The sequence below is a fragment of the Macaca thibetana genome, chromosome 6 (genome assembly GCF_024542745.1).
Source record: "Macaca thibetana thibetana isolate TM-01 chromosome 6, ASM2454274v1, whole genome shotgun sequence".
Classification (NCBI taxonomy): domain Eukaryota; kingdom Metazoa; phylum Chordata; class Mammalia; order Primates; family Cercopithecidae; genus Macaca; species Macaca thibetana.
The window spans coordinates 125,431,668-125,455,030 of NC_065583.1; the positions used below are offsets into that span (position 1 = coordinate 125,431,668).

General features: G+C 40.9%; 1 protein-coding gene across 4 annotated transcripts in view; it reads right to left on the reverse strand.

Moving 5' to 3' along the window:
• The window catches only part of SNX18 (sorting nexin 18), a 95,755-nt gene that overhangs the window by 65,871 nt on the left and 6,521 nt on the right, over positions 1-23,363 (reverse strand). The window contains exons 2-3 of one of the 4 annotated variants that reach the window (XR_007726499.1): positions 3,461-5,239; positions 1,836-2,457 (exon numbers count right to left, since the gene is read on the reverse strand). The exons of 2 other annotated variants lie outside the window; for them this stretch is intronic. Coding sequence is in view for 1 of the 2 variants with exons in the window: in XM_050794094.1 (XP_050650051.1) it covers positions 4,986-5,239 (254 nt within the window). In the remaining variant the exon portion in view is untranslated. Of the gene's footprint in view, positions 1-1,835; positions 5,240-23,363 lie in introns of those variants that run through there. One more of the 4 variants, XM_050794094.1, reaches the window with a different exon arrangement.

A 23,363-nucleotide genomic window follows, 5' to 3' on the forward strand; every position in this document is an offset into this window, starting at 1 on the left:
AAACCACTGCAAAAATAAGGTCTAATGCATCTGGCCACTTCAAACTTACAGATCAATTCCAGGGTAGGCTGATGGGACACACAGCAACAAAATACCACACACCGTGTTTTTAAGCTCCCTTGAAGGTGGCTTCAAATGGACAATTGGTCTTGCCTTTGGCATGCTTCTGGTACAAGTCACCCAATGAAGCTGAAATGGCCTTTAAGACAGGCAGGCAGTTTGAGAAGCTCTGACACAGGGATGATAGGATTGAGACATTCTGGGATCAGGGCCAAGTAGGGAAGACTTGTGATCCCTGGAAAGGCTATAGCCATGAGCCAATCCCAGATTAACTTCCCCCACCTCAGAGGCCTGGCTTCCACTGCTGGGTTTTTCTAGTTTCCTGCCCATGGAGCCCTAGCACAGCAGCATCCCTCTCTACACTGCCTAGAAGTCTACCCTGCCACTCTTCAAACTCTCCAGAGCTCATTTCTCAGCAAATTCTCTGTTGCTGTCACCTGAGTCCCACCTGTGACCAAGTGGTACTCATGAGTAACCCTGACTCTGACCAACTGGAGTTAAACTTTCGACCTGTGGTTCTGCCAAGGCCATTCTTACGGCAACTGGAATGTGCTTCTATTGTCATTGCATGGAGGTGGAAGCTGGAGAGAAGGGGAAACAGTCAGTTTTGGACCCTTTCTCTCACTCTTCGTAACAATACTGGAAGGTAACATCTGGCGCGCTTCCCAGTCTATGTAAGATTGCAGTCAGCCCTTCTGCTGACAGACCCGGCACAGCAGCACAGACTCTCAGCTTTTCCAGCAGAAATGGGTGCAAACAGCAGATTCTGGGAAGTTCCCTTTGTACTTCTGTGCCCAGTGCCCAAAGAATGATGGAATCCCTATCATTCCAGCAGTGGAGACTTGGGAAGATATTAGGGATTTCTGAAAAGCAGAGAAACTGCATTCAGTGTAATCTAGTTTAAAAAGAATAGGCTTCAGCCAGATCCCAATTTGAATCTCAGCTCTGTCATTTAGTTTGTGTGATCTTGGTCAAAAGAAACTAGACCTCACTGATCTCTTTAACTCGTCTATAAACTAGAGATATTATCTTCCTCATAGCTTCATTGTGAGGATGACCAGACAAAGGTCATCTTAAGAGGTGTCAGCCATGTCCTTTCTTCTCTTGCATACTTTTAAGTGTACCTCTCCTTCTCACACCCTCCCCAAACCAAAGGTGATTTGTCCAGATGTCCATCACTGGTCCAAGTGTATCTGTGAACTAAAAGATGGCTAGGCCATTTTAGACATTACAAGATGATAAGAAAGGCAGGCCAGGAGAAAAAATATGTATGTGTAAAACAAATCTGTAAAGATAAGCAGATACAAGACTACAAAGCCCCACAAAGAGGGCAAGCTTTGTCAAATGGGACTTTGGCCCCTTGCAAGATTTGCCAGGTCCCATAGCCATAATATTTTGGCTTATGTGTGTTGGAGTTTGCCTATTTATGGCAACCAACAGACAGTATGTGAAGTACTCAAGCACCTGCTTCTGTCTCAGGTGTTGGACTCATGGGAGCTACTATTTCAAAACCTCTCACTCACAACTTACTGCTATGTGCTTAATTCCTGATGTCACTAATGTAAGCAGATACTCCATGGCACTATCTGAATAACTACGGTTTTAAATTAATCAAATTAGCTACAGTGTTTGATGAATAATTTCTATGGTAACCACAGATGAAGCTCGAGACAGAGAACATGCTCTTCTACTTTTTTGTGTAATTCTTCACATTAAATAAATGCCTCCTTGACAAGTGGAGAAAAAATAATTATAATATTCCATTGAAGCTCAGAAATAAAGCAACCTGTTTATTTTTTAAAAAGATAAACATGGCTGATCTGCACTAATCATAACATTTTGAAGGAAATAAAACAATATTCAACATTTCTAGACTACAAATAAATAAAACCCTGTTTTACTTATTCTGTTAACCAAAGATGAAATTGGACATGAGAAAACTGAATGCTTATGGATTTAAAGGTACCAGACATGGCATTTGATTTTTAGAAAATGAAGACATAAATGGAAAATGGCTATGGCAATGAACTTAAGAATGACATTTAAAAGTTTATACACAAACTTTACATACTTGACAGACTCAAATATTTTTCAAGTCCTTAGTTATAAGAACAGCAGCAAAATTTAAGACAATTAAATATCGGCATGTAAGAATCTGCTGTATTATTGTGAATAAATGCAAAACAACTGTATCAGTGAAGCCTGGGAAAATCTCAATTGGGAAAAGCCAATTCATGCACTGGCTTTACGTTTCGCTTTCAAATGCGTTCCCTCATTCTGGGCACAAACTGGGTAGGTACCTTCATATACAACAGCTTGGATGGGGAACGAGGTCACACCGCATGGCTGTAGAACCAGTCTCGCTGCATTACAGTTACAGCACATCAACAACTCTGCCTAATTAAAACAGCAAAACCAGGCTCAAGTGCACACCCTGTGTTACAAACACATCACATATCAGGATTACAAATCATAGAAATAAAGACAAATAATGGCATGAAGGGCATGATAGTTTATTTTAAAAAATTGTACCACACTGATCATGATGACCAGCATACACATGATAATGGCTTTTCTCTTGGGTTTAACACTGCAGTAGTTTTGCATACTGCAATGTTTCAATAGGACCAAGAACGTTAGAGAATAAAAATCTTAGATGAAAATGAACACTAATAATTCTAGTGTCCTCCCCCATAGAATTAATGTAAACCCCTTATGAATCAGTGGCATTATAATGTTATGTGGTTATGAAGAATGAAAGTTCTCTTAGAAGTAGGCAGCATGAATTTATACTTATATAAGTATAACTTATACTTCCTTATACTTTCATCTTTAGTTTTTATAATTTAAGCTATGTCCACCCTGGCTAAAGTACAATCATACAATATACCTCAGATAATTTCCATGCTACCATTGCACAAGTTTAGTGATTTTACTATTAAAAAAAAAAATCAAACCACCATCAAAATAAAGAGGCAAATAAAAGTAATTTTTAAATCATTTGAAAAGCATGGTGCTTATCTGTCCAATACAGACTCAAACTTAAATGCTATAGTTGTAATTTCCAGACTTCTGCAAAATTAACATTTATATATACATATGGGTTTTGTTTATAGAACTGTATTTTGCAATCAACAAGCTTTAGAGAACAATATATTTGGTTACAGTTCCACATATCTGTAGTAAAGACAAAGCCACATAATGTTCATGATGTTAAATCTGGCTCTAAGTAACCTAAGGTACAAAATTTTGACCAAATATCAAAATGATAATCTGATCTTAAAAATTCAACCCATATGAAACTACTTTTTAGAGAGTAAATGTGCTGTTCAGTAATTATTTCAATAACCTTTACTGAGTATCTGCAAACTGATCCTTTTCTTTAATCTTTGTGACTCACCAATATTTCAAAGTGACCTCTTCACTTCTGTGTTACCATTTCAGTACCCAGGGATTTCTGAGGCAGCATAAGTTTGACTTCATAAAAACAGTAGATACTGTAACAGTGACAGTTTTTAAATCTGTAAACTCAATAATCACATTAGTTAGCTCAGCAACTATAAAAACATTGAGATTGGGGCACTGTAAGCCAGAATCTCTTTGTGCTTTTTAAATTAAGCTGCTTTTGAATCTTTTTGGTATTTATCAGCCATCTGTATTTCCCTTATAATAATAAAAGAATATATTTAAAATAAATTTTAAGGTTAAATGTCCTGCGGGGGCTCATCAAGACCTTTTTTTTTTTTTTTTTTTTTTTTTTTTTAAACATAGTATAAATCAATTATCTTTTTCCTTCAGTATTTGGAATAGCAAAAATTATTTCTGGTCCCTCCTTAGATCAATCAACACCACTTTTCATAACATATAACACTGAAATTTACAGACATCCCTGAAAAGTTTTTAAGTAAACGAGTGAATCACAGTGGAGTCTCAATCAGTTAACAGTGTAGATCCATTTTTTTTTTTAAACTGAATATTAAAAGAAATCTTCAAGCTAAAAACAAAAACAAAACCCTCCTAAGAACTAAAGCCAAGTGTGTGTTGTCAATGATTCGATACTTTTATCCCCTGACTGATTTAGACTCCTCCGCCTCATGTTGTAAGACATATTTGCTGAAATCTTCACGCCAAGCTTTTGGGACACCTGGGTGAAGAGGCTATGCTACTGTTGCATCTAAGGGAATAGTGGCACCATTTCTTCCCTAATAGACTTCATATCCAAAGATGAGCAATAAATCTCACTCCCCTGCATTTACCAGCATGTTATCAGGAGATAATACTTGCTGTGCAAATTGATGACAGCTGATCCTCCCACCCCACCCCATCCCCTACTGCCAATATGAGGTTATCATCAGTTTGTCATTATATGCACTGGCCTTTCACTCTTTCAATCAGAAAAGCTGTGGCTTACTTTAAAAAGGTGGGGAAGGGACGGGGAGAAATGAAAAACCAAGAGTCTAAAGGCACAAGGTCGCATAGCTGCTCTAGTTGGAGTTTGTAAACAGAGAATAGGTTGAATTTAGGTAATCCCAATCTATGAGAGTAAAAAGGCATCCACAGCAGGCTTTTATCCAGCCAGCTTCTTTGAGACCCTTCATGGGTTTTGAGGTCTACAAAGTATGCACTAAAATACCCATACTTCAAAAAGCAATAAGGCAAATAGTATAATCATTATTCCAAAAGTTACAATGGTAGTGTAGGCATACATAGTATAATTTAGTTACAATGTGTGGTACTGTTTCTATTATATAACCATATTAACTGTTTATTTCCTACATAATTATAAATTCAGCTGGGTTTCAGTTGAACACAAAACCGTCCTTGTACCACCACTGATAGTTGGCAATAGCTCTTTGACAGCAGTTTTTATTCTGCTGTAGAAATTATCCTTGAACTGAAAAAGTCCACAATCCAATGTCCAGTCATTAAACACTATCATATTTGTGAAGAGCTTCTTCCAACTTCTGGGTAACTTTTTGGAAAAATATTATTTGTTGTTGTAAGAAATGCTGCATCTGTGATTTAAAGTCTCTTACTCGAATCTGATGGAAGTGGTGAATTTCAGCCAAAGTGGCAAAAGAAATAGTGTTACAGCGATCCTGAATGCCGTCAGCCTTCTGCACCTCCATCTTCCCTTCCTCCACGTGTCGCCTACTCTCCTTGACTTTGGTAAGAGCTCCTGTAGTTAAAAATAACAATTAATTAAAATCCTATATATCCACAAATCCCAATGACATAACTACATATTAAACAGAATCTTGGGCATTGCAAATAGTTGCCCAAACTACTTTCAATACCTTTGAAATTTAAAGTAAGGACCATAATTACTCATTTTAAAAAAAGAAGGAATCCAGTAAACTTTCTGAAAACACTCCCTTTGTTAAAATTTCTCTTCAAAAACTAGTGTTTGCCATACTGACCAAGAATCTGTAGTATCTCATCTCCTCCAGGTAGAGATGCTATACATAATTGATAATAAACTGAAAGGAAATGTCCTTTAAAAGACGCAACAAGAAAATGCAGTTTTCACACGCTTAAAAGGTGTGACATCATTATTTCCACATATATTAAGAGAATTACACTGTTTATAAAAACATCCCGTAAAGGATCCAAACCCACTTCCTCAGAAAGTCTCACTAAATAATTAAGACTCTAGAACCAGTCTCTGAAACAAGTTAGTACCAACACAGGCTATGTTTTGGAATCATGTCACAGTCGTAGAGGGTGCTTGGCAATGCTGCCAGTCTACAATTGGAGGTCACCCTCATCAGGGTTGGCCAAGCCCATATCTTGTCATCCAGAGTAAACACCTAGCTGAAGTGCTCAACACACAGAAAGTGCCTGGTGAAGGGGTGAATTGCGAACACAGGTCTGATTTTGACTTCACGTTGCATCGGGAGACCCACACCTGGAGTACAAGGGCTTTAATAAGAATTTGCCCCTTTTTTGGGACTATCAGGATTGTTGAGTGTTAACTCTGCCCCGATGATGACCTAGGAATGATGCCAGCGGTTCCATAATCTCATGCCTAGAAGTATCAACAGAGGGTGTTGCAGGGGTGGGGGTGAAAGATTGGCCACTCCGGCAGGTGCCATATGAAGGCAGGCCTTCCCCTGGAAGCACAGTCATACAAAGACACAAAAGATTGAGGATGTTTAGGGGTAGGAAATAGGCTATTCCTAAGTTCTTGGGAATGAGTAATGATAAAGCTGAAATCACTTGAACAAAGCCAGCTTAAGAATTCAGATTTCCCTACTGTGCCTAGCACTCATTCCACCAAACCATACTGAAAGACAAGACAGAACACAGAGAGAAGCAGCTAGAGTGCCTGGCTTGGCAGTCTGAGAACACAGTACTACTGAGGAGGGAACCAGGAACCTTGAGTAGAAGGAGGTACAGAAACTGAGAGACTTTGTTTCGGAAATGTTGTTTTACCCAATGGTGAAATATACGAGGGAAGATGCCCTATTTCTAAATTTCTTCAAATCTCCTACAGAATAATATAAAATACAATATTAAACAAAACCCTTAAGGTAAAGCAGTATGCTTTTTTGGCATAGTTCAAAGACCTGAGAAATGAAAAAGCACCAACAGCAAATTTCATCCATATAAATGTATGTGCAGGTGTGCACATATGTACACATTTATTTTCATTGATTTATTCTAAATGAGCCCTTTAAGTGAAAAGCAGCAAAGCCCTGAAACAAGAACACATGGGTACTGCAGCTGCAAGGAGCACACATGCCCACACCACTTCCACCTAAGCCATGGCAGAGAAGTGCGCTCTGCTAGACAGAGGAAGACCCCACCCCAGTTCTACTAAGAAGCCATCACTCTGAAAGTAAGGCCTTTTAAACATTTCTACTATGGCTGACAGTATCAGCAAAGCACTAAAATTTGCCTGAAGAGGCAAATTTGAAGAATTTGAAGAGAAAGACATCTCCCCAACATAAAAAATTAGTAATAATTTATTGTAAAACATTTATCTTTGTTATATTTGTACAGGTTTCACATTTCATATACAGAAATTGAAGTTGAAAAGACAGGAGGGCCGGGCGCAGTGGCTCATGTCTGCAATCATAACACTTTGGGAGGCTGAGGTGGGTGGATCACCTGCGGTCAGGAAATCGAGATTAGCCTGGCCAACATGGTAAAACTCCATCTCTACTGAAAATACAAAAATTAGCTGGGCGTGGTGGCAGGCACCTGTAATCCCAGCTACTCGGGAGGCTGAGGCAGGAGGATCACTTGAAGCAGGAAGGCAGAGGGTGCAGTGAGCTGATATCACAACGCTGCACTCCACCCTGGGCAACAAGAGCGAAACTCTGTCTCAAAGAGAAAGAAGAAAAGAAAAGAAAAGACGAGGAAAGTATAACAGGTAAAACTACAGGAAAAAAAATTCAAAAAGACTGAGAATGTGTAGTGAAAAAATACATGTTTTATAATGATAAAGGGAATAGGAAATTAAAAGAGAAAAATCTCAAATGATTTGACTATGTTTTCCATCTGATTTCAATCCAAGGTACCCGAGGAAGCCACAGTCCTATGTTCAAATGCTAAGGACCAGAATGCAGGATCCTGCCCTGCTCAGAGCCTGACCTACGTAACAGCTATTGCCTGTATTGGTAATATTCTGCAAGTATTACTTGCTCTAACTACTAGAGCCTGGCTTTTCACCATAGAGAATAGAGTCCAGTATAGAGAAGCTCTGAAACCTGGCCTTGAATTGGGTGAATGTCAACTAAGTTGCAGCTTGTCAAACTCCAAATTAGTTCACCATATTTTGAGAAACTGCATTGCGTTATATAGAATTACAGATGTGCACCCGTAACAACCAATTTAAAAATCAACAAGTCTAAGGCTTGCCACGGTGGCTTGTGCCTAAAATCCCGGCAATTTGGGAGGCTGAGGCAGGGGGATGGGCAAAGCCAGGAGTTTGAGACCAGCCTGGGCAACATGGTGAAACCCCATTCCTATGAAAAATACAAAAATTTAGCCTATAGATGGCAGTGCACATCTATAGTCTCAGCTACTCCAGAGGCTGAGGTGGGAGGATCATCTGATTCCGGGAGGTTGAGGCTGCAATGAGCTGTGATCACAGTACTGCACCTCCAGCCTGCTGGGTGACAGAGTAAAACCCAATCTCAAAAAAACAAAAAAAAACAAAAAAAAACAAAAAAAAACAAAGTCTAAAGTTTTTACAACTTATATCAGCATACATTTTCCAAAGTCTCGGATACAACAATGAGTATTAATATCTCTTTGAGGCCCCAGGATCTTGCCAGCATGTAATAACTTCAAGCTTCCTAAGCATACATACTAGGGAAGCCAAGAAGAATTTGGGACTCATTTTTAGTCAGGCATGGTGGCAGGCGCCTGTAATCCCAGGTACCCGGGAGGCTCAGGCAGGAGAATTGCTTGAACCCAGGAGGCAGAGGTTGCAGTGAGCCAAGATGGCACCATTGCACTCCAGCCTGGGCAACAAGTGTGAAACTCCATCTTAAAAAAACCAAGAAAACAACAAAACAAAACAAAACAAAACCAAAGACTCATTTTTTCCCCAAGTATGAATTTATTAAGTGAATAACACAAAATGTTGCTGTTTTTAAAAGTCCCCAAAAGGTTGGGCTCCCGGGTGATAATTTTAATGTGAACATTTATGCAAAGCCTGTCATGTATAGAGCACACTGATAGAACAGGGAGATTCAAACAGGAGCCACACCGCAAAGCACCGTCAGGGCAGGCAAACTACCCTGACACAAAGTGAGACAGGTCCACGAAGCACACAATTCTGCATGGGAGTTGAATACGGCTTTCTCCAAGATAACATGTGACCAATGTGACAACAGAAAATGCTCAGAGGGCCTGCTACATGCGCACTGCGCTATGGATGGTGGCAGGGTGGAGGGTAGAGAATAGAATATCTGAACAGTAAATGGTAGCTGCTATAAATAGCAATAACATATGCTAGACATTCTCCATCTAACTTTCACTACAACTTTACAACAGACATTACTCCTAGTTTTACTACAAGGAAATTGAGGAAGTTATGCAACATCTTTGAGCCTGACCGTCATCCACATAACCCAGCAGGAGGCTGAGATGGCATCTGACTGCATAACTGACTTCAAAGCAAGCACTACAACTATTTAGAAGAGAACGTGCTAGACAGGTGTGGTGACGCACACCTGTACTCCCAGCTGCTCAGGAGGCTGAGGCAGGAGAGTCCAGGAATTCCAGGCTGCAGTGACCTGTGATCATGCCACTGCACTTCAGCCTGAGTAATAAAGCAAGACCCTGTCTAAAAAATTAAAAAATAAAAACTATATAAAATGGTAAACTAAGGTATTAAATAGCATACTTTAAATGTACAAATTTGTAGAATAAGGAGAGCTACGTGTAATCAAGGAAGATTATGTCTCCATAAAATTGTAGCCACAGATGTAGAACAAGTTTTTAAAAACAAAAATAACTTCCTTTAACTGAGATGTAACTAAATTGATTTTCTCCCAGATACACCTTCAAAAGAAAGTTAAAAGAAGATTAGCAATAAAACAAGTTGACGGTAATATACTTAGAACAAATTAAAAATTGAGAGTTCCTGAATATATCCTGAATTGAAGATAAGAGCTGTTAATGTTCAGAATGACAACGCCAAGGACCTTCCAACATCTGAAGCCAAATAAAAAAAGTTAACTCTTATAAAATACTTTGCAAAGGTTTACAATATATACATCTTTTCCCAAGAAAATAATTTCTTTTTTTAAAAACTAATCTCACAACTTTCCAACTTCCAATTAGTTTTTTTCTGTACACCTTTTAACAAACAGTAAAGGTATCAGTGCTCTCCTCCCTATGAAAACGGTAAGCTAATTATGGAAGTCAATTGACTAGTTCTGACTAGAAGTAAACAGGAAAAAAAAAATGACATCTTTTAAACAGCTCAAGTGATCCACAGACAGACAGCATGAGTGTTTAACACTTGGGGACTAACACACAGAACCACTTTCTGGGGTTCCCAGGAAGCTTCCCTCTACCCACCTCTGCCTAACTCTGCCTAGCTCCTAACTCTGAGTTCAATCAAAAAGAAAGTGGAAACATATTTTTCCAATACAAACAGTATTACAAGCGTTGGCTAGATGTGAGTGAAATAGTATTATTATTAGAAGTAGAATTTGGTTTTGTTACAAATGGTTGGGTTCTTACAGTTGATCTAACTGCTCAAACTGGGAATTATGTGTACATATTTTTAGGTTTCACAATTATCTTCATATTCAAAATTTTAAATATCACAAGAAAGGCAGAGAGCAAAATTTTCAGTTCTAGCACGTTGGAGGCAGAAACTATTGGAGCAGAGTTAGATGATCATAGACTTGCTACTTCTAGGATAACTTTAGAAATTAAGTAATTTGTAGCTGCCTAAGAAACAACTGCAGAGGTACAATACAACCAGCTGCAGAGCTGTAACAAAGTATGACGGCGTTTTTTCAGCATTCTCTGCAGAGCTGTAACAAAGTAGGAGAGCATTTTTAAAGCATTCTCAGGGCTATACTGCATTGTTTTTTAACCAAACCAGAGGAGTGTAAATGAAAACTAAAAATGCTGCCCAGAATCTAAATAACACAAGGGCTACACATTTTTATCACGGAACCAACATGAAAACAGGCAATAGCATCAAAAGCTCTGCTTTTTAAGAGGCTAATTTAGGAGGAACATGCCCCCTTGCCAGCCCCCTCCCCTCATAAACATCATATTGCCACCACGCTGCTTTCAAAACAGAAGAGGGAAATGAAAGAATGGGGGAGCAATTATACAATGAAGTCTAAGGTCAAAAGCATCACTGTTAGAAGAAACAAAAGATCCCACAGTACTCATAGTTAGAACAGCTTTAAGATGAAAGAAAATAATAAACAGGTGTAATCAGAGGGAAAAACATTTTCCAACGACAATGTCACTGTAAACTGAAACTGCTTCTTGGGCTAAAGTAACAGACATTAGTTAGCTGCATCTGGAATAGCATGAACATATTACGATTTTATTATGAAAAGAAAGTTCAGGTGCACATTAAATAGAGATTAAATAAGAGGCTGACAATACAGACCAGTGTGAATATACTCTTTAAAAAACCTACCAATGAAGTAGTAACTTTTCCAATTCAGAAGAAAACACTATTTACACGTGAAGTAGTGCAGCCTTCCCAAGTTACAAAACTGAAAAGAAATTTTCTTCTCTCTCTCTCTCTCTATTTAATTTAAATTGTAGAGACAAGGTTTCACCATGTTGCCCAGGCCGGTCTCCAACACCTGAGCTCAAGCGATCCACCCGCCTCAGCCTCCCAAACTGCTGGGATTAAAAGCATAAGCCGCCGCCCCCAGCCTGAAAAATACATTCTTAAAATGAATCTGAAGTACAGGAAAAATAATTATTTAAAGTGAGGCAATAGATTTCAACGACATCCCAAGATAGTGATCCTGAATAGGCAATAGAAGCCCAGAGTGCCTCCCCCAGGCTGAGCCTCCAACACACTGCAGCTGTTTCTTCCTCAGGGGATCTCTGTGAAGGAGGCAGGAAGGATCCTAGAGTAAGCCCCTCCTAAAAAGGTTTACCTGTTGAAAGTGAAGTTTTGGTAGAGAGTTCAACTTAATTATTGCATTAGTTTGGTGGATTGCTCGAATTTTTCCACAGGATAGAAAGTGAACTCAGGAACTAAAAACCCTCAGTTCTAATTCCTAAAGGAGAGGAAGGAGCCGGAAGGCACCTTCTCACATTCCAGTCCTAGAGACGCCCTCTGGGGAAGGCTAGGCAGAGCTGCTTCCCAGGTGAGAACGGCAGAGCTGGCTCTCAGATTTTTTTTTTTTTTTTAAATGCTAAAAAGGTCTTAGAAGAGTTTCTATACAATTCTCTCCATTCTACAAAGAAGAGGGTGAGCCACTTGTTCAAAGTCCCACAGCTAATTCATGGCAAAGACCCCACCTCCACCTGCCTGCCAGCCTTGGCATGTCCCATTCTCCCTTCCAAGCAGGGCATCCTCATTCAGGAGACCTACTACCTTTTTTGTGGGCATAGATTGAGTGGATTAAGGCCTGAGATGGAGACTTGAACCTGCTACATTGTTGAAAAGGATCCTTTCCTTTCTACATTTTGAGAATTAAAAGGAAAATTAAACCAATATTTTTACTTTGGTTTAGGATTTGTTATTAACAAAATCTCCTAGATTCCCAAGCTGATTCTGTACCTGTAAAATTCCCAACAGGGCTCATTTTCATATCAGTGCAATTGCCAAAGCTCAGAGAAAGGTACTTTGCCCCACTTCTCCATCACCAGTCCTAGCTCCAGAGAAAGCAAATGTCCTAAATTCACTTCCATCCCCCCTCCTACCATTTTTCTTTGTATCTAACCACTGTAAGCCATCTCGCAGCTCTAAAGGATGCTCAGGCTGAAATGAGGAAAGCAAGAAATAACTATGTTTTTGTTTATAATACATATGTTCTCCATTTCAGAGGAATTATATTACTCATGTTTGCAATGAATATAAAACAATGAAAACAAAAGAATTTTTAATCATGTGACAAGGTTCATTAATATTACCTTAAAAGGCTCAAATTTTTAAAAATCATTTATAAATTATGAATTAGAAATCAGCACCATTTTCAAAAGCATCACACTATTTACATAGCATATCATTAAACTGTTTCCATCAGTAAAAACACTTAAGATTTCAATGCCAATTTTTTTCTAGAATGACAGTATGAGAGTAGTGAATCTCTTGAGTCATGTAGCCCATGTGCACATAGTACGAATGCACTGCAAGCTGAAACTCAACGAGCACACTAGCAGATGCACTTGCACTGCACTAAACTTTTCTGTTTCATGTTCCTCTGCTTCTCATTCGCAGGGAGAAACAACTTGCCTGGAAATTTCTGACCCATCAAAGTGAGACGGGGGAAAAAAAGAAAAAAAAAAAAGCAAACCCTCACACACTGTACTGCCGCAGGCATTTTAACCAGAATTTTCCTAGAAACTTCTGACCCATCAAAGTGAGACAGGGGGAGAAAAAAAAAAGAAAAAAAAAAAAGCCCTCATACACTGTACTGCCTCAGCCATTTTAACCAGGCAAGGCCTTGCCCTCCGTTCAAAGAAGCTGTCTGGCCTCCTTCCTGTTTTCCCTCTTTCTGCCTGCCCCCAAACTCAGGCCCCCACGAGGCTTGCCATGGCTCCAAGAGGTCCCCGCCCAACCCCATCCAGTTCTTGTACCTGAACTTTGCCTTCTTTTCCTCAATCCAATCTCTTATTCTCAGTATGTTTTGTCTCTTCTAAGACTAATTATACAAAAGGCCCAGTCACTAAGCAACAGGAATCCAAAGCTACATTTTCTCCCTTAAAAAAAAAACAAAAGAAAAAAGAAAGCACCTTATTTAATTTTGAAACCATGAATGTGCCAAAAACATTAACTTGATTTCTGTCTTCCAGGGGCCCTTCCCCAAAACACAGAAGCCCTGGTGTACGGGAAAGAACAGGAGACAGGCTGAAGGGCAACAGGGACAGCTGCTTAGAAGTCGCTCAAGACTGGACTCGGCCTGTTTTTCTTCATTCCCTGGCACATGTAACATGCTGAAAGAAAATGCTAATTTGGTCAACGTGGCCTATTGGGTTCTTATCCTCTCATTGCTGGGATCCACACCCTGGCCTTCCCTGCTAACTCCCCATTAACTTCTTCCCCTCCCCTTTCCTTCCTCCCTGTTGGTCTCCACCTACTTGTTGATTACCCTTCCCCCTCTCTGCTCTAATATTTATTTTTACTTTTTCATATTGTTTTGAGCAAAACGTCTCAAAAAGCAAAGGCCAGCATCCACTTAAAATAGAGAAGCAGGACGGCCATCCAGCCACTCGACCATCACAGAGGAGTGCCTGCGCTGTGCACACCTGTGCTCTGCACTTTGCGTGTCTCATTTTCTTCTCTTTAACCCTGAAATAAAAGTAATCATTGCCACCATTTTCAGAGGCAGAAAGTGAAACTCCGGGAAACTAAATAATTTTACTCAGTGTCCAGCTGCATGTGAACCTGGGTCTGCCCAACTCAGGCAATTCCCTTGTACGTGGCCGAAGGGGGAATGCCCTACCCATGGCAATCGCATAAGCCCCACAGACCGGCCTCAAACACAGCACACTACACTAGTACCCCACGCCTCCTAGGAGCCTATGCCACTAACATAGGGATGAGCAACCCACAAACAACCTCCAGACCCTAAATACTATTCCTGCATGGATTCATACTAAGTGGGCTCCAGGATTTGGACCACATTAATAAACCCTGGAGGGTACAAAATTAATACTGAACTCGTCAGGGAAAGCAATTTTCTGAATGGACTAATAAAGGTCCCTAAAGTTAGTAACTATCAAAATTCAAAGATAATTTAAAATGCACTTTTAAATTCATAAATATAATAAATGACAAAGAGAACTTTTGAACCATTTTGAAAAGGAGGGAAGAGGAAAAAGACAAGCATAGTCAATTGCAAAAAGAAAAAAACCCGGTTGCTTGATGGAAAAAAAAAAAATCACTTAAAGAATTCAGGCCTCTAAGCTTGATTTCATCCTGAAGATATCATCAGTCTGTTTCAGGTAAAAGTGTTGCTATACTCTAATTAAGTAGTTCTTATAGTTTCATTCAGCAATCACCTAATGTCTAAAGGCAGAATGACATTCAGTTTGAATACCAATATTCACTTGAGTATAAATACCTTAAAACATGATTACTTTTACTTACTATGCATATGTATTCATACAGTTCACCTCATTCCAAAAATGAAGAGAGAAATCACATGATTGTACCTCTTGTGGTTTATTTGGCAAAACTGTTTCTTGCTGGTAATTTTATATATATAAAGGTTCTTGTGTTCCAGTCTATAATGAATGTTAAATACGTGATAAAATTACTAGGGTGATAGTTTCAGGAGAATTCTGAAAACACAGTGTCTTTATTTGAGAAGTGTTTTTGGGTATGATGGCTAAAATGTTGCCTATAGCCAAGCAAATATAGATGAAGACTTTAAAATCTTGAGAATGAGAAAGAAAACCATGTATTGTTTCTTTTCTTAAAGAACTGATACCCATAGAATCTTAATAAAATAAGGTAGACATACTATCCTTGATAATGCTGACCATACAATGAAACTTTTAAAAAACTGACTTTGTAAAGTAAAACTCATATAATGGTTCAAATTCAGAGAACATAAATTGGGGCCTGAAGTCTGCAGTGCCCAGTTCTTTAATTACCTGAGGCATGTGCACAGATACTGGTACTGGTCTCTACCAAAAAAAAAGCAACAGTAGATATGTTTGTAAGCTGCCAACACTTTTGACACATGACAACAAGCATATCTGTACCAAAGAAAAGAGTGAACTCGGGAAAGTACCTTTAATGAAAGGTAAAACCTTATTCTCTTTTTATCTAAATAGAAGCTGCTAAAATAAATCTAAACGGAAGTCCCACTAGATGGGGCCAGGAAGAGAGTAAAGTGGCCCTGCTCTTTAGAAGAGAAGCCAAGGCAAGGCGAGCCACACGCGCGGAGCCAGGGCACTTATGGGACCCTATCTGAGAGCACTGTGGTTCATGCTGGAGTTAGCAGAATATTTGCAAAGAATGCATTTCTTGTTTTCAGGTAATTTTCCAGTTTTTATCTGAAATTGTAAACGCCATTGTCCCAACTGCCACGTATGCCATGGTGGTACTGACTGGTGAACAGCACAAGCACTCTTCGTTATCCTGAGTACCACTTCACATCCCTTCACGATCACGAGGCTGTGGAGATAATTCCTGACTCAGCTGTTTTAAAGGTAAGGACACTCCTCACTCCTGTGGTTTTCCTGCTGCCTTGCACTGGCAGGGCCCAGGTGTCCGGTGGCTGAGAGTCTTTACTCTGACCACATTTGGACATCCTTGCATGAAATCATAAATAACCAACTAAACACAAAACAAAGCATCTAAAAATGTATCAAGTTTTAAAATATACGTGAAATACGAATCATAAAACGTGAAAATTTGCAGATTATCCACACTAACATCTATTAGTATTTAGTTAAAAATGTCTTGCTGCAGACAATAGGTGGTTCTGGTGAAAATCACAAATGTCAACATAACTAAACACAATAAAAGGCCTGGAAAATAGGATTTTCTAAGACTCCCTTCAGCCCCATTCCTTGTCTTTCCTTTTAGTCCTGCTCCTCTTCTCAGTCTGCCTACCTCTTCTATCACTGGCTTCACTACTTTCTACCACCCAAACTTAAAACCTCTAAGGTAACACTAGATTCCTCAGGAGAGCCAGCGCCTCACCAGGTCCTGCCATGATACCTAGCAGGTGTCTCGAGTTCACCTGTTCCTTTCCAAAACCAACTCTTCCCCTGGAGTACTCTAAAAGCCTCCTCATCTCTGCCCGACCAAACAGGAGTAACTTCCAAAAGCCCTGCCTCAGGGAGCCAGGGTGCACCAGCAAAGGATGCCTCCGGAAACTCTCAGTTTAAATTTCTGTGGTTTGGCTGGGCGCGGTGACTCACACCTGTAATTCCAGGACTTTGGGAGGCTGAGGCAGGTAGATCACCTGAGGTCAGGAGTTCGAGACCAGCATGGCCAACATGGTGAAACCTTGTCTCTACTAAAAATACAAAAAATTAGCCGGGCGTGGTGGCCGGCACCTGTAATCGCAGCCACTCAGGAGGCTGAGGCAGGTGAATCGCTTGAACCCAGGAGGTGGAGGTTATGGTGAGCCGAGATTGCGCCACTGTACTCCAGCCTGGGTAATAAGAGCAAAAGTGTCTGTCTCAAAAAAAAAAAAAAAAAAAAAAAAAAAAATCTGTGGTTCAGCTCCTGTCTGCAAAATGGGTATAAGAAGAGCATTTACCTCAAAAGCTCCCATGAAGCTTAAATAGATATAATAAATATAAAACACAAAGCACCATGCTTGGCACACAGGAAGTCTTCAAAACATGATAGCTATTTTGATTATGATTAAATGTCACTCTTCAGTTTGAAACCTTTAGTGGCTGCTGACTGCCTGTAGAATAAGTCAATTTTCTAACAAGCATGTTACGTATTGTAGCATAAGAAGTACCAGGCTCAACTTAAGGCAAATAATGTGCTCGAATCCTAGCTCTCCTCATTAGCTCCGTGAGCCTAGAAATACTTAACTTCCCTGAGCCTCAGTTTTCACAGCCACCAAATGAGATGACACCACTTTGGGGGAGTTAAAAACTGCGCTGAGTTAAATAGTGTACCCCTAAAATCTACATGGAACCTTTGACTGTGACCTTTTTTGGAAATAGGGTCTCTGAATATGTAATTAGTTAAGGTAAGGTCATTCTGGATTAGGGTGGGCCCTGAATCTAGGACAACGGGTGTCCTTAAGAGAAGACAGGGACAGAGACACAGGGAGAATGCCACGTGAGGATGGAGGCACAGACTGAGGTGATCCAGCTGCAGAGCAAGGAAAACCAAGGGGTGCTGGCAACCACCAGAAGCTGGAGAGGCAAGGGAGGGGTCTCCCCTAGAGCCTCGAAAGGGAGCATGGCACTGCCACAATGTCCTTTCAGACTTCTCGTCTCTAGAACTCTAAGAGAATCCATTTCTGTTGTTGTAAATCACCCAGTTTGTAGGAATTTGTTACAGCAGCCACAGGAAACTAATACAATAGCTGATAATTAATGCTGAAAAATATTTTTCAGCATTATCAGCTACTGTATTAATAACATAGTTACTCCATGTTACACACAAGGAAACAGAGGTTAAGAAGTGTGTGGCCCAAGGTTACACAGTGAAGCTGGCAGGAATTCAAACCCATCTGGTTTTATTTCATGCTAATAACCACACTGCTGTCATACCCATTCCTGCATGGAATTAAGACAAGGTATCGCTTCTGAATTTTCTAGTGGGGGGGAAAAAAAAGGACATATATAAAATGTTTGGAATACTGCTTATCACATAGTAAGTGCTCAATAAAGAGTAGCCACTCCCACTGCCCTAACCTGCTTGTCCTCCAAGTCAAGGGTCAGCAAACATTTTCTTTAAGGGCCAGACAGTAAGCATTTTAGGTTTTGCAGGTCAAGAGGGAAAATTGAGGTTATTATGTGGGGACTTATAGAACCATTAAACACAGAATCATTTAAAAATACAAAAACCATTTTTAGCTCAAGCACTGTAACAAACAGGTGCCTGGGTGAATCTGGCCCGTGGGCTGTAGTCTGCAGACCCCGCTCCAGGCCATCTCCAGGCATCTCTACTGGTGACCCAGAGCCTGTAATCTGCAGGCCATTTTGTACTTCTCCCTGTCCCTTACCCCACGCTGCAGGCAAGCAGCCCCTTCTATGTCCTGCTCCCACCCCCATGGACACTCCCCCCGTTAGGATGTTATCACCTCTGGTCTGAATTACTGTGAGAGCTCTCCATTTCACTTAACCCCCAACCACGTTCTACACCTGCTGCCACGACCTGTCCATCTTAAGTGCAGGTCTGACCATGTCAGCATCCCATATGATCTTCCATGTTTCCTCTATCACCTCCAACAGCAGCTGTAAACCCAGCAGTACATCAAAAGCATGTGAGGAGCTTTTCAAAGAACACCAATGTCTAGGCAGCACAGACATTCTGATTCAGATCCAGGGTGGGGCCCCATTTTCTGCTGTATCCCCTCAGCAGCTGGTTCTGAGAGGCAGTCAAGATTGATCCCATATGGTTCGGCCCAGAATGCCCTTCCCCCACTCTGCCGGCTTGGCAAACTTCCACTTGTTTTCAAGACTCTTCTTAGACTGAGACTGGCAGAAGCCACCCCTGAACCTTCCCATCCACTCTCCATAATTACTCCTCCTTCTGTACTATTTCACATCATGGTGCATGTCCACGACTGTGTGTCACACAGTACAGTGACAGCTCCTCACTTCAGTTCCCTTCACTGACCTGAGCACTGGGTACTTTGCTTATCAATTACTGTATGCTTATCAAACCCATGCTAAAGCATTTCAAGATCAGGAGTGCGCTCTCCCCCTATGCTCCTCCAAAAGTCACACTGTGACCATGTTTCAAAGGGAGAATCCAAATGCTGCCCACTCAAGCCTCTGACATAAACTGACAATTCCTCTCTATCCCCTGGACTCCCATGCACCGTCTTATTCGCAGCACTAAGTTAAATCTACCTTCTATCTCAGTCCTCTGTGCACACATTCTACTTCCCTCATGGAACTGAGAGAGCCTTCCATGAGGGCAAGTACCTCCACACATGAGCTCAGTGCTCCATGTGCATCCAAGTCAAGCAACAAGGTGAATGTATTCTCTGGATCTTGTGCTCTGAATTAAGCAAATGAGACCCCGGTAAAAATATTATAACTAAAACTTACTAATGAGGAAAATGTATGTGTGTATATGTGTGTGTGTGCATGCGTAAGTTTAAACACCAATAATCAATATAAAGTGAAATCATGAGGTATACAATATTAATTCTCTGGCACTTTAAGCATTTTCAAACTTCCTCTCCCCTCCCCAGTGAATTACGGAAAGTCATTTCATAAACACATAACTCTAAGACTTTTAAATCACTCACATTGTTAATGACTTCATCCATAAAATACATCCAGATTCTATCTTTATTTCCTGTACACTTTTAGACTGTTATCCATCATCATATAAATGGAAAAACAAAAACATCTTATAAATCTATTTCAAGATCAACCAAGTAGCTACTGAGTGCTTACTTCATTAATTCAACAAGCATTCATTAAGTACTTGCTATGCATGTATAAAACAGTATTTAACAGCTACACAACACAGGAACATAAAAAACCCACACACTAATAACTGAGCACCGCATAAGACAATTATTCACAAAAGGACTACAATCCAAGGGGGATACTCCAAGGAAGGAGACTAGACCTGAAGCTTGAAAGTGCTTGTGTTGGGGTGGGGAGACATGCAACAGAATGCATGAGCCTGATCTACCTCAAAGGAGAAAACTCAAGTCCTGATTGCTGCTCCCCACTGCTGTTCTGACAATTCTTATTGTAGGCCAGGCCAAAATTGCGGAGTCACCCTTGATGACTCCTCTTTCTCTCGCATGTCACATCCTTCACAATCCCATCCCTCAGGAAAACCTGTTGATTCTACCTCCAAAATATATCCGGAGGGGGATCCCCTCCCCTACCACCTCTGTTGTCTCCACTTTGGTTCAGGCCACCAGCATTTCTTACCCGGATTACTTGAGAATTTCCTACTAGCTCCCTGCTTCCATCCACCTTTGACTGCCCCACGCCATTCTATTCTCATTGCTCTGGACTAAGTCTGTTAATATGTCCAGTTGGATGTCATACCTTGGCTCAAAACCCTCTAATTGCATCCATCTGACTTGGGCTTTCATCCCAAGTCCTAACAGTGACCTGTAAAGCCTTGCAAATCTCACTTTCCATGACCTCATCTCCTAGGATCCTCTTAACTCCAACCACCTGGCCTTGCTGTTCCTCAACCTGCTTGGCACATGCCCACTCCAGGGCCTCACTTTAGCTAAACCCTCTGCCTGACAAGCTCTCCCCTGAGATACCTACTTGGATGACTCCCCCGACTCCAGAGTGATTCAGGTCTCTGCTTAAATCTCACCTTCTCAATGAGACCTACTTTGAGCACTCTTTCTAGTACTTCATCCCGCCTCCCATGCCCTCTTTCCCTGCTCTACTTTTTTCTCCTAGCACATACCAAACTCCAACATACATTAAAACTTACTTCCTGTGTTTGTTTTTCATTGAGTGTCTCCACCCTGCTAGACTGCAAGCTCCACAAGGGTGGGGATCTTTGTTTTGGCCACTGATGCAACACTAGCATCTTGAATAGTGCCTAGACAATGAAGGGTACACACCTATTTGTTGAATAAAATCTAGTTTATCTTTTAGAGCGTTCTATGAATAAATCTAATGATTTTAGCTCGCCTTCCTTCACTGTCCCCTTACCTGCTAAATAACAATTTATTTAGCAGAAGAGGAAAGTCAAATTACAGTGAGAGATAAGTCATAAGAAAAGGTACAGAAATGACATATGAACTAAAACTCGTTCAAATTAAAGTTTAATCAAGCTATAAGATCAATATCAGAGGCTGGGCTCAGTGGCTCATGCCTGTAATCCCAGCACTTTGGAAGGCCAAGGTGGGTGGGTAGATTGCTTGAGGCAGGAGTTTAAGACCAGCCTGGCCAACACGGTGAAACCCCATCTCTACTAAAAAAATATAAAAGTTAGCCAAGGTTGGTGGCACATGCCTGTAATCCCAGCTACTCAGGAGGCTGAGGCAGGAGAATCTTTTGAACTCGGGAGGCGGAGGTTGCAGTGAGCCGAGATCGCATCACTGCACTCCAGCCTGGGCAACAGAGCAAGCCTCCATCTTAAAAAAACTATCATAATTTATCTCTTTGGTGGTCCTATTAATTTGGGTCAGAGAGAGGTCGCTCCAGCTGTCTACCACACTGCAGCTTCAGAATACCTGGGAACCCTCACCAGGCGGCAGCAGGCCAGGTATTAATCACTTTTACATTCCAAGTTCCTAGTGAGGTAAGCCTGCAATGCATGTTTGCTGATCTGAACTAAACGTACATAAATGTTCTTTCACACCAATTGGTAAGGGCTTTTCATGCTCCCAGATAACAGTCACATAAACAGACAGAACACTATTAAAACCAGCCTGAAACAATGTCTAAAAGTTTCCTGGATACTTAAGACTAATCTTATTTTCTTAAAAAGTCAACTAACAAAATGGTACCTAGGAAATGATGAACCTCACTTTTACAGATGAGGAAACTGAAGCTCAGAAAGTTAAGTGATTTGCACCAGAATACAAGTGATTTGGGTTGGGGGGAGCCAGCAGGAGACAGTTAACATACACTCTTCAATGTGAACAACAACAAACCAGTTACTCCAAATAACATCGACATTTATCCCAGTTACCATTACTTCCGGTGTGCAATACAGGGCAAACTGATTAAAGTAGATATTTAATTGCTAGACTGAAGACTCCTTGAGCTTTTGTACTTTTGCCTGCAATTCGGGTGGCAATAGTTTGCCAGGAGGGATGATAAGATTACTGAAATTGTCCTTCAAAGGAGAGTGCTCCTAATTTTTTTTTTTTTTTCCTTTTTAAGATACAAGGTCTCACTGTGTTGCTCTGGCTGGATTTGAACTCCTGGGCTCAAGTGACCCTCCTTCCTCAGCCTCTCAAGTAGCTGGGATTACAGGCATGTGCCACCATGCCTAGCTGCCATTGCCTTTTAAATTCACCTATTTTTCAAAAATAAACATTTAGTGACTAGCTACTATGAACCATAACATTTAATTATTATGCTGACGTTGTGAGGAAGTTCCCCCACTTGGCCAAAGATAACTGAGCATTACGCAGGTTAAAATAACTTGTCCAAAACTCCTCCACGCTCACACACTGGCTCTCCAGAGCCCATGCTGGTCCCGACAGGCCGGCTCCCATGGCGATGAGGCTCTGTACCCACAGCTTTTTGGCTTGGCTGTGCCCTTCACTGGCACAGCTCTCTCAGCAGACCCAGCCTAGTCTCATCCCCTTGGTGCAACTTCTGGGGCAGACTGGCCCATCCACCAGGCTCTCAGAAACCTGGCACAAGGAACTGCCGAGGCTGACTGACCTGTCTTTATAGCTAGTCAAAGAACTCACTAAAGACCAGAGGCCTACCCAGCCCTCCTGCAGACACCAGCGGAGCGGCCAGATTCTAGTTGGTGTTGTATAAATGTGGGATATGATACACGTCTGCCTTCCGGATATAATCTCGTCAAACAGAGCTCAGCATTACTCTGCCACTTTATAATCCTTTAGTTAATGATATGGAGCTTCAAAATTACATGGCAAATTAAATCTAACTTGATATTTAAACTTTGATTTAAAAATACATGAGGCAATACAATAATAGTTTTTTATTCAGCCCGAAGAGAAGGAACATGTTAAATAGTTTAAGGGAAGGGTTTGTAAGTGAATCACAGAACTTCTCACTTGTTTGGGTTCTGGCGTCATGCTTGGAAGTCCTAAGATGGCCAGACAGGACAACATTTCTGAACAAGGAAACCCCCTAGGCTCCCTGAGTTACTGGGAGGAGGGTGGGAGTGCAGGTCCTCTGCCTCCCTTCAGTCCCTCTGTGATCGGTGTGACTCTGAAGGCTATGTGGCTCAAAAAAGAAGTCTGAGAAACCCCTGACAGGGTGGTGTGAGCAGTGCCCACACCCAGTTTCATGCCCAAGACTGTCCTTGGGCAGTCACATTTATATTT